The 11,135-nt window shown below is 46.7% G+C and overlaps 1 protein-coding gene across 1 annotated transcript; it reads right to left on the bottom strand.

Annotated features, from left to right (window-relative positions):
• Positions 1–2,757: 2,757 nt before the first annotated feature.
• LOC124975751 (uncharacterized) lies at positions 2,758–8,428 on the bottom strand. The gene is given in 2 exon segments (XM_047538318.1): positions 2,758–3,170; positions 5,961–8,428. Coding segments are annotated over 2 exon segments (2,502 nt in total). The 5' UTR covers positions 8,050–8,428.
• Positions 8,429–11,135: the final 2,707 nt, after the last annotated feature.

The following is an 11,135-nucleotide window of genomic DNA, read 5'->3' as shown; positions in this document are numbered from 1 at the left end:
GAAAGACCCTCAGACCCCCTGTCCAAGGAAGAACTCACGTGATCACTGGCTGCAAAAGCAAGAGGCAGTTTATTGATTACACAGGCGCCTGCGGGTGCTCAGTAAAACCTCAGCCGGAGCTTCGGTGAACCGGCACACCGGGCTTTGGGGTACAGGTTTTTTATAGGGTAAAGGGGCAGGTTTCGCGCGCACGGTAAGCAACAGATTTCTTATTGGTTATTTTGAATCCAGCATTTAGACATTCTTGGAGAAGCCATAAATTTACTTTAACTGGAGAGGGGGATGAAAGATAGAGACACAGGCGGAGACACAGGCTTCCCCAAATTGCCCGCAGCCCCTCTCTTCCGCACCTGCATAAACACAGGCTTTCCCTAATTGCCCGCAGCACGGGTCGTAAAAAATGGTAAAGAATGTATAAACTCAGACTTCTTTCACCTTATCTGTGAAGGCTAGGGGAGCTGACCCGAGAAGGAACCTTGTTAAGGATAGAGCAGGCTCAGAACTTAAGATGCCATGCTTCACAAGCCATAATTTTACTTTGCCATTTGCAGTCCTCCGTTATCTCATCCTATTTACTCTGTCCTTGGTTAGGAATCTGGTATCTGAAGTTTTACGGGACAGTTTTATAGTTCCTGCTTATCAGCTCCTGTTAGTTCAGACATGCTCTGACTTTCCCAATTATCCTGCCTCTTTCTTAGCGAAATCTTCAGATAAATTCCTTTAACATGCCCCGTTAATAATTTTTCTTTTTCTCTTAAAATAGGCCTGAGCTGATGGGGCGGGGGTCTTTTCATTCCCCCCTTTTCCTTTATCATGGATAGAATCATATATCCATTTGTTCACTCCGCCCCAGTTATGGAGAACATTCATCAGTTTGTTTAATTATTTGGTACTGTTGAGTAAGGACCATAGTCTGGATTGTTGAAAGTCGGTCCTTCATAAACTGTACTAGTCTGTTCAGGATGCAGGGCCCGAGGGTGAAAATTAGTATTAAAATTATTAGAGGGCCAGCTATAGTAGATAGCAAGGTAGTCAACCATGGTGACTTACTAAACCATTGTTCAAACCACCCTCGTTGTGCCTCAAATTCTTTCTGTCGTTTGACTAATCTTTCTGTTACCTTTTCCATGGTCTCCCTGACTACTCCTGTATGGTCAGCATAGAAACAACATTGTTCCTTCAGGGCCACACAAAGGCCACCTTCCTGTAGGAACAGTAGGTCTAATCCCCTTCGATTTTGCAACACAACTTCAGAAAGGGAGGTAAGAGATTTTTCTAGGGCTGTAATGGATTTTGCCATAGCAGCTAGGTCCTCATTCATGGCGGCCTGTAGATATGAGTATTGATTTCCCTGTACTATTGCAGCTGTTCCTGTACCGATTCCCGCAGCAATTCCTCCTACTCCTAATAATAGAGCTAGGGTCAGGCTTATGGGTTCCCGGGGGTACCTCTTTTGGCCTTCCAGATGACCCAGAACATACTCTGATTGTAGGTAGGATATCCTAGGCCATAGCTGGACTAATACACAGAAATCGGTTGTGACATTTAGAATGGTAGTGGATACGCAAGGGGTCAGTCCTGTGTTACATGCCCAGTAGGTCCCATTAGGTCCCCAGATATATTGATGGCCGCCCTGAGCTGTGAGGGTCTGACTGCAAAGGGAGTGATGTGACCTAGGTACCTTGCCTATACATAGGCCTTGCCCACTGACTTCAGGGATTGTAAGTCTAGAGCGAGGTAGGGAGGAACACTTGCTATTAGGGGCGCTGCTATTCATCCAACCAGTTGTAGTGGCAATTCCTTCATAATAAGGTGGGCCAGAGGTTAGACATAACCAACAGTCTAGGGTTTTATTTGGATAGGTGGTGTTGAGGGCTTGATAGGCTCCTTGGACTAGACTGAATAACCGATCTCCGGTCCCAGGGATTGTGGGAGACAAAATTGAGACCACTGAGGTAGTCGATGTTACTGGGGCCGGGGTTACCTCGGGTGGTATTCTGGGCGGTGAGAGAGCTTTCTGATCCCCCAGTACAAGATTTGGCCCTATGGGAAGATTTACTTTTGGGAGTTGTTTTAATTTGATTGTAAAGGTTACTCCTTTATCGGTCCCTGGTAAGTGCCACCTAAGCCCCCATGTTCTCCCGGTAATCCAGGGTTCGAGCTTTGTTTTACCCTGGGAGGTGAACTGGATTTTAAGGGGAAGTGAGAGGCTTGAGGAGAATCGGAAGCTTGACTCGGCACAGGGGTAGGGGTCATCGTCGGAAAAACTGGGGTGATCTGGGGGGGTAGAGAAATTTTTTGTCACTCGTATTAGATCCCATGAGGAAGTTGGTGCCCAGTATGCATCCCCTGTGGTTTCACACCCCCATTTGGCACAAAAATATTCTTTATCTCCTCCACATTGATGTGCTAGGGACCTGTCCCTGCCGTCTCGGGGGCATACATAGAAATCAGATTGGGCCAACCGGCACCTGGCGACCGGGGTTGAGCACCCTGGAGCGATGTCCTGTTGAATCTTAGGGGCCGTATTAGAACTGAGTTGGTTGGGTTGCTGGTCGGGTATGTCCCACCAGTCTAGGCCCGCAACTAGTTGACAAAAATCCGGAGTTAGATCAGGCCACCACGCTCCTGGGGTATGGACCGCAGCAGTAGTCCAAACTATTTCTCCAGTTTGAGAGTAAACTTGCCAAGTTAGTCGCATAGGGGTATGGGGACTGTGACTGGTTACTATGAAAGGAAAACAAACAATAAGGACAATCAAACGCGAGCAAGTCTTATCTTTAGGGGATTTTGAGTGCGTTGTAATTTCCATGCTGATTCTTGGGGTGTAGAGATGGAGTCTGGTGGAGGTGCCACTTTCGCGTGGGCTGCGTGGATCCAGGCTGCGATGCCGTCCACCTTGATGGCGGTGGGGGTGGTCAGTAAGACGGTGTATGGTCCTTTCCAGCGAGGTTCGAGGTTTTTGTTCTGATGTCTCCGGACCCAAACGGTGTCTCCTATCTTGAAGGAGTGTGGCACTGTTGGTTTCTCCAGTTGTTCCTTGTAGGCTGCCGCTAGGGGCTTCCAGACTTCATTTTGGACTAACTGCAATGCACGTAAATGAGTCTGCAGGGTGGGGGTGAACAGAGCAGAAATCTCAGTTTCATAGAAATTGACAGCAGGTGGTGGGGCACCATACAGAATTTCAAAGGGGGTTAGTCCTTGAGGGCCAGGGGTGTTCCTGGCCCTGTACAAAGCTAATGGTAGGAGTTGCACCCAGTCTCTAGTGCCAGTTTCAAGCGTTAATTTAGTTAAAGTCTCCTTGATGGTTCTATTCATTCTTTCTACCTGCCCTGAGCTTTGGGGTCGGTAAGCACAATGTAATTTCCAATTAATCCCCAATGTACTGGCCACTAACTGACTTACCTGGGAGGTGAAGGCAGGCCCGTTATCTGATCCAATAGTCCCTGGGATACCATACCTTGGAAAAATTTCTTCCAACAGTTTCTTTGCCACAATTTTAGCAGTCTCATGCCGAGTGGGATATGCTTCTACCCATCCTGAAAAAGTGTCCACAAAAACTAAAAGATACCTGTATCCATACATACCAGGTTTGATTTCTGTGAAGTCGACTTCCCAACTGGTTCCAGGCTTGTGCCCTCTGGCCCGGGTTCCAATCCCAAATTTTATTTTACCTGCGTTAACCTGAGCACAAGCTTGACAATTTTTTACAACTTGCCTGATGATTGAGTCTCTGTGAGGTAGGTATAGATTCCCTTCTCCACGATCCAGGAGGGTTCTCATCTTTTTGGCTCCCAAATGAGTAAGTCTGTGCAAGGACCTTATTAGTTCCTTGGTGTGTTTAATAGGCATTACAGTTTTTCCCTGGTATTCCCATGTGCCTTCAACCGGGTTATAGGTGGCCTCTAGGTGTTGCACAACGTCCAAATCTGGGTCCTCATAGACCCAATGCTCGTCGAAATCCTCAGGCGACTTTTTAACCTTTTGTGGCAATAGGGTGGTTACTAGGAGTTGTGGCCCTAGAGCCGCATTCCTTGCAGTCTCATCGGCCAGCCTGTTCCCTTTTGCCTCCGGGTGATCCCCCTTCTGGTGGCCGGGACAGTGTATTATGCTTAGCTTCTTTGGCAAGAACAAGGCCTTTAGTAAGGCTAAAATTTCAGTTTTATTTCTGATCTCCTTTCCATCTGAAGTTAGTAATCCTCGCCGTCGATAAATTTCTCCATGAATGTGAGCGGTGGCGAAGGCATACCTACTGTCTGTATACACATTGAGTTTCTTTCCTTCAGCTAGTTTTAATGCCTGTGTTAAGGCTATTAATTCTGCCCGCTGAGCTGAAGTCCCTCCCGGTAGTGCACTTGCCCAAATTACCTCTGACTCGGTGGTGATGGCTGCTCCCGCCCGTCGTTCCCCATTAAGTAGATAACTGCTCCCATCCGTGTACCACACCAGCTCTGCGTCCTTCATGGGTTGATCTGTGAGATCTGGTCGGGTTCCTTGGGTTTCTGCAAGAATCTGCTGGCAGTTATGGGGGGTGGGTCCCCCTGGAAGGGGCAGGAGTGTTGCTGGGTTTAAGGTGACAACGGGGCCGAATTGGATTCGATCTGTGTCCAGCAGCAGAGATTGGTAGTGGGTGAGCCGGGTATTAGAAATCCAGCGGTCGGGAGGTTGACGAATAATGGCTTCAATGGTATGGGGTGTTAGTAAAGTTAGTGACTGTCCCAGAGTCAATTTGGTGGCATCTTTAATTAGGATGGCGACAGCCGCCACCATCCGAAGGCAGGGGGGCCATCCGGATGCTACAGGATCCAATTTCTTGGACAAGTAGGCTATAGGACGCCTCCAAGGTCCTAATTTTTGGGTTAGGACTCCTTTAGCATAGCCTTGCTTCTCGTCTATAAACAGATCAAAAGGTTTGGTGACATCTGGCAGACCTAAGGCAGGGGCAGACAGGAGGGCTAATTTAATTTGATCAAATGCCATCTGATGTTCCTCAGTCCAAGTAAATGGGTTGTTTTGTTTTGTCAGTGGATACAAAGGGGCTGCGATTTCTGCGAACCCGGGAATCCACAGTCTGCAAAATCCTGCAGTCCCCAGAAATTCCCGCAGCTGCTTAGGGTTCTTGGGGACTGGGATGCTTGAAATAGTCTCTTTCCTGGCTGAGGTTAGCCACCTTTGGCCATCACGCAACTCATAGCCAAGGTAAGTAACTTTGGTTTGACAAATTTGTGCCTTTTTGGCTGATGCCCGGTACCCTAGTTGCCCTAGGGTTTGCAGTAACGCTTTCGTTCCTTCCAGGCATTCCTCTTTGGAAGTGGCTGCTAATAAGATGTCATCCACATATTGGAGCATTATTAAGGAGGGGTGTCTTACCCGGAATTCGGCCAAGTCCTGGTGTAAAGCCTCGTCAAAGAGTGTCGGGCTATTTTTAAATCCCTGCGGTAGTCTGGTCCAGGTCAGCTGCCCGGAGAGCCCCTCCTCAGGATCCCTCCATTCAAATGCAAAGAGGGCCTGGCTTTGGGGGCTTAACCTTAGGCAGAAGAAAGCGTCCTTTAAATCCAATACTGTATACCAAGTGTGAGTGGGAGGCAGGGTGCTCAGGAGGTTGTAGGGATTAGGCACCGTGGGGTGAATATCTTCTACCCTTTTATTCACTTCTCTTAAGTCCTGAACTGGCCGATAATCTTTAGTCCCAGGCTTCCTAACTGGGAGTAAGGGGGTATTCCAGGGCGATCGACAAGGGGTTAGAATGCCCTGGTTTAAGAGCCGCTGGATGTGTGGCTTAATGCCCTGGTAAGCCTCCATTGATATGGGGTACTGCTTGATGTTAATAGGGGAGGCAGTAGTCTTAAGTGGAATCACTATAGGGGGCTGGCGTATTGCCATCCCTATTTCTCCAGTTTCTGCCCAAGCTTCTGGGTAAGTAGTAACCCAATAGTTCATGTTCTGATCGGGTTGTGGGGTGATATCAAATAGCCGGTACTCATCTTCCAATTTACAGGTTAGTACATGTAAAGGAGCCCCGTTTGGTCCACTGACTGAGGCTTTTCCATTTTCAAAATGAATTTGAGCTTTCAATTTTGTCAGTAAGTCTCTTCCTAGTAGCGGGTATGGACAATCAGGTACATGTAAGAATGAGTGGGAGACTTTACCTGAGGCAAGATGCACTTCTCGTTTAGTAGTCCATCGGTAAGATTTGCACCCGGTGGCTCCTTGGACCCATGTGGTCTTGCTGCTCAAGGGCCCTGGAGCTTGGGTTAGTACCGAATGTTGGGCTCCGGTGTCTACTAGGAAAGTAATCGGGTGCTCCCCCACTTGAAGAGTTACCCGGGGCTCAGGGGGGAGCTCCTGGCCCTGACACCCCTAATCTTCGTCATCCAATGCCAGCAATTGGGGGGCTCGGTTTGGGTATTTCCTTGAGTCGGGGAGCCTTTTTGAATTCTTTGGACAGTCCCTAGCCCAGTGTCCTTTTTCCCTGCAGTAGGCACATTGGTCACGTTCCACTTGGGCCCTGCTTTGCTCCCTTTCTCTCCCTAACCTAGTCTCTTGCGGCCTTGTCTGAGCTATTGCAGCCAGTACCTTACTTATTTCTTTAGTACGCTTTTGATCCCTCCTATCTAGTTCCTCTCGGTATCGTGAGTCCCTTTCCTCCTGCACTTTCCTAATTCTCTCCTCTTTTTCTTCTGGAGTTTCCCTCTTATTGTAAATCTTTTCTGCTTCCTTCAACAAATCTGCTAGGGAGAAGTCCTGCAAATTATCTAGTCTCTGTAACTTGCTTCTAATGTCAGGGGCAGATTGCCAAATGAATGCCATAGAGACATTGCCCTTCTGTTCCTCACTATCTGGGTCGAAGGGAGTAAATCTTCGATAAGCCTCTTTTAACCTCTCTAGGAATGCGGTCGGGGTTTCTTCCGTCCGCTGGATAGTCTGTCTTACCTGGGCCAAATTAGTGGGCCGTCGCCCTGCTCCATGGAGACCCGCTATAAGTAACTGGCGATAGAGACGTAGGCGGTTCCTACCTTCATCAGTGTTGTAATCCCAATCAGGCCGCGTCAAGGGAAAGGCTTCATTAATTAGATTGGGGAGTTGAGTGGGACGCCCATTGTCCCCAGGAACATTCTTTCGAGCCTCCAGTAATACTTTTTGTCTCTCCTCAGAGGTGAGAAGAGTTTGGAGGAGTTGCTGACAATCATCCCAGGTTGGCTGGTGGGTTACTAGAACAGACTCGATCAGAGAAGTTAAGGCAACCGGGTCACTAGAGAAAGGGGGGTTATGAGTCTTCCAATTATAAAGATCGGAGGCGGAGAATGGCCAGTACTGGTATGGACCATTAGGGCCCCCGGTCTGGCGCAAGGGGAAGGCTTTTGAAATTTCTCCCGGATTTGGGGGTTCTCGTCGTCCCCGGAGCCGCCCCACCATGGGGGATGGGTTTGGAGGGGCGCTGGTGACAGGTGATTCTTCCTCTTCTCCGGAGGAATCTGAATGGGGAGCTGGAGCCGGGTGAGGTTGAGGTGGATAGGGTGGGGGCTCCTCTGTCATTAGGTCTAACAGGATGGGTTCCTCGGATGGGAGGATTGTCTGCGACTTTGGCCTGTTTGAGGCTGGGGTTTGGGTTTTAGACTTATTTATTATAGGGTATAACCTAGTGCTTTGGGTGGATGGTGCTGGAATGGGAGCAAGGGGCGCAGACGGAGGAGGTGGCGGGGAGAGGGAACGGCTAAGAGGAGAAGGGGGTGAGGGGAGGGGAGTGGAGAAAGGGGCGACCCACGGAGGTGGGTCGGAGACTAGATTTTCCCAGGTCACGATGTACGGAACTTGATCTGGGTGTCCTCTGGGTCCTACAAGGAAAACTTGGGATTTAACCTGTGAAATAAGGTTAGGGTTAAAAGTTCCTTCTTTGGGCCAGCTGACATTGAAGGCTGGCCAATCAGAGGTGCAGAGTGCTATCCATTTTTTCTTCGTGATCTCGACCGTCATGCCGTTGGCCCGGTTCCGGACATCCTTCCAATGGTCGAGGGTGAGACTCAGAGGGGTTACCATGGATTGCCCCATTTCAGTCTCGCTGGTAAAAAGGAAATTAAGAAACAGGCACAGGACACAAGAAAACACAGACGAGACAACAGATTACAAACGCTGCGCGTCCTCGGCACGGACCGAGGAAATCAAATGTCGGAGAGTGCAAGCCCCTCCGGCCAAAAACAAGTCCCGACGAATCGAGCACCAAACAAGTCAAAAGCAAAGGGATTCAAATTCAAAACGCTTTCGGCTTCAGCACGACCTGAAAGTATCCAAAACCAGAGGTATTCAAATTCAAAACGCTTTCGGCACAACCCGAAAGCATTCAAAACCAAAGGTATTCAAATCGCTTTCGGCACAGCCCGAAAGCATTCAAAAGCAAAGGGATTCAAATTCAGAACGCTTTCAGCACAAACCAAAAGTATTCAAAACCAAAAGTATTCAAAACCAAAAGTATTCAAAACCAAAAGTATTCAAAAGCGAAAGCATTCAAAGGTTTAAACCCCTGGGACGTCTCCCAGGGTAGCAGGAGAGAAGTCAGAGTCCGTCAACTCCCTCTCAGACTGCCCAAACTACAAATTGGAACACGCGTGCCCCTACAAAGTACAATCGCTGCGCTTCAGAACGAACAAGACAAAGCAACTACACAAGACAGACAAAGACAGACAATAACCCCCTGCTGGCCAGCTTAACTCACCTCCCAGAGTATTTGGCCGTTCCTCGGGCAGGGGTTCGGGGTGTCGAAGGGAAATCTCGGTGGAACCTCCAAATGAAAGACCCTCAGACCCCCTGTCCAAGGAAGAACTGACGTGATCACTGGCTGCAAAAGCAAGAGGCAGTTTATTGATTACACAGGCGCCTGCGGGTGCTCAGTAAAACCTCAGCCGGAGCTTCGGTGAACCGGCACACCGGGCTTTGGGGTACAGGTTTTTTATAGGGTAAAGGGGCAGGTTTCGCGCGCACGGTAAGCAACAGATTTCTTATTGGTTATTTTGAATCCAGCATTTAGACATTCTTGGAGAAGCCATAAATTTACTTTAACTGGAGAGGGGGATGAAAGATAGAGACACAGGCGGAGACACAGGCTTCCCCAAATTGCCCGCAGCCCCTCTCTTCCGCACCTGCATAAACACAGGCTTTCCCTAATTGCCCGCAGCACGGGTCGTAAAAAATGGTAAAGAATGTATAAACTCAGACTTCTTTCACCTTATCTGTGAAGGCTAGGGGAGCTGACCCGAGAAGGAACCTTGTTAAGGATAGAGCAGGCTCAGAACTTAAGATGCCATGCTTCACAAGCCATAATTTTACTTTGCCATTTGCAGTCCTCCGTTATCTCATCCTATTTACTCTGTCCTTGGTTAGGAATCTGGTATCTGAAGTTTTACGGGACAGTTTTATAGTTCCTGCTTATCAGCTCCTGTTAGTTCAGACATGCTCTGACTTTCCCAATTATCCTGCCTCTTTCTTAGCGAAATCTTCAGATAAATTCCTTTAACATGCCCCGTTAATAATTTTTCTTTTTCTCTTAAAATAGGCCTGAGCTGATGGGGCGGGGGTCTTTTCACTTTCAAAGTCCCTAGTGTTATACCTTCTGAGAGGAAGCAGAAAATAAAATTTGGGGAATCCAATGATTTTTCTAATTTATATAGCCACTCATCCCAAGTTCCCACCTTGTATTCAAATAGCCACATTCTGTCATCATCAGGATTGAAAACCTCTCCTAAGAAAATTGAATTTAAATAGGATATGGTCTCATAATCAAGAATAAGTATTTAGTTCTTTTATAAAAAAAGAAAATCATTATAAGAAGATACAACTACTTCAAAAATGTATCCTCAACCTTTCAACACATTCAAACCTCAACTAGGAAAATAACAATATAGAACCCAACAGTACACAAAGGACTTTTTCTTGTATTTAGTTTAGAAAGGATCTTATTTTGCCCATAACAGAAAAAGGTGGTTAGTAGTCTGCAGCTAGATATGAAACTTGAAAAGTCAAATTTCTTCTCCTCCAAGTCTGAGTCACTCAGATGAAACCACACCACCTCCCTATAATTAAAGTTTATATATCACTTTCCAGATTTTCTAATAGGCTACTTTTAGAGAGGTTTTAGGATCATTGCAAAACTGAGCAAAAGTCAGAGGTGCTGTATACCTCCATACCCCCCACATAAGCATACAGTCAATTTCATACTTGAATTTTAAAGAACAGAAAGCATATTAAAGCTTTATAACCAAAACTATGTGAAGTAATAAATATTATTTTAATTCCCATTTATAAGTGAGGAAAGTAAATCACAGGCTACTGAGTCTCACTCCCAATCTCTGTTTCCAGATGAAGATCATAGAAACTAACAGGTAAAAACTGCCCAGTGTCCTTCAACTCACCTAAACCACAGGAACATGAGCACTCCCACTACTACTGCAGCTCCTCCAAACCTGTCCTACCATGAAGTAAGGAAAAACATGCCAATCCTAAAACTAATGTAAGAAATTACAGCCCCAATCACATTTAGAGATCAACTCAAATTCTCCTGCCATGTGAGGCTTTCCAATGGACAAGCTGAATCAGTTGTTTCAACACCCTGCTACAATCTCAGCCCTCTGTATTTTGGCCCTTCATCTTACCCCTTATAATATAATCTTACATTTTTTTTCAAAGACAACTTTTTCAGTGTTTTTAACCAATACTCACATTTCTAAGCTGTTGAACTTCAGACACTTTCAGTATCCACTACAATTTCACAATCATTTCCCTCTAAAATGGTGACTTTCCAAATTCTAAATCACAGCCTCACATATGGTGGTAACTCCAAAGCTCTGCAATTCAACTGGCCACAAATATAGCTTAAATATAAATTTAAATTAACAAAAATAAATTAAATTTAAAAATCTGGGTCCAAAGTCACATTAGCCATTGTGAAGGACACAACAGACACACTGACTGCCATGCTGAACAAAATAGACTGTGAAACATTCCAATCTCCCATAAGGGGCATGTCTAATCCACAGAAAAAATACTTTCAAGTAGAATATGCCTCCATATGCAATGTCTTTTCTGTATGGCCCAGTACAAGAATATCTGCTTCTCCTCCTACTCTCTGATTATTCCTCCCAACT

The sequence above is a fragment of the Sciurus carolinensis genome, unplaced genomic scaffold, assembly GCF_902686445.1.
Source record: "Sciurus carolinensis unplaced genomic scaffold, mSciCar1.2, whole genome shotgun sequence".
Classification (NCBI taxonomy): domain Eukaryota; kingdom Metazoa; phylum Chordata; class Mammalia; order Rodentia; family Sciuridae; genus Sciurus; species Sciurus carolinensis.
Note: the sequence above shows the minus strand (reverse complement) of the source record. Positions and strands in the feature narration are given on the sequence as shown.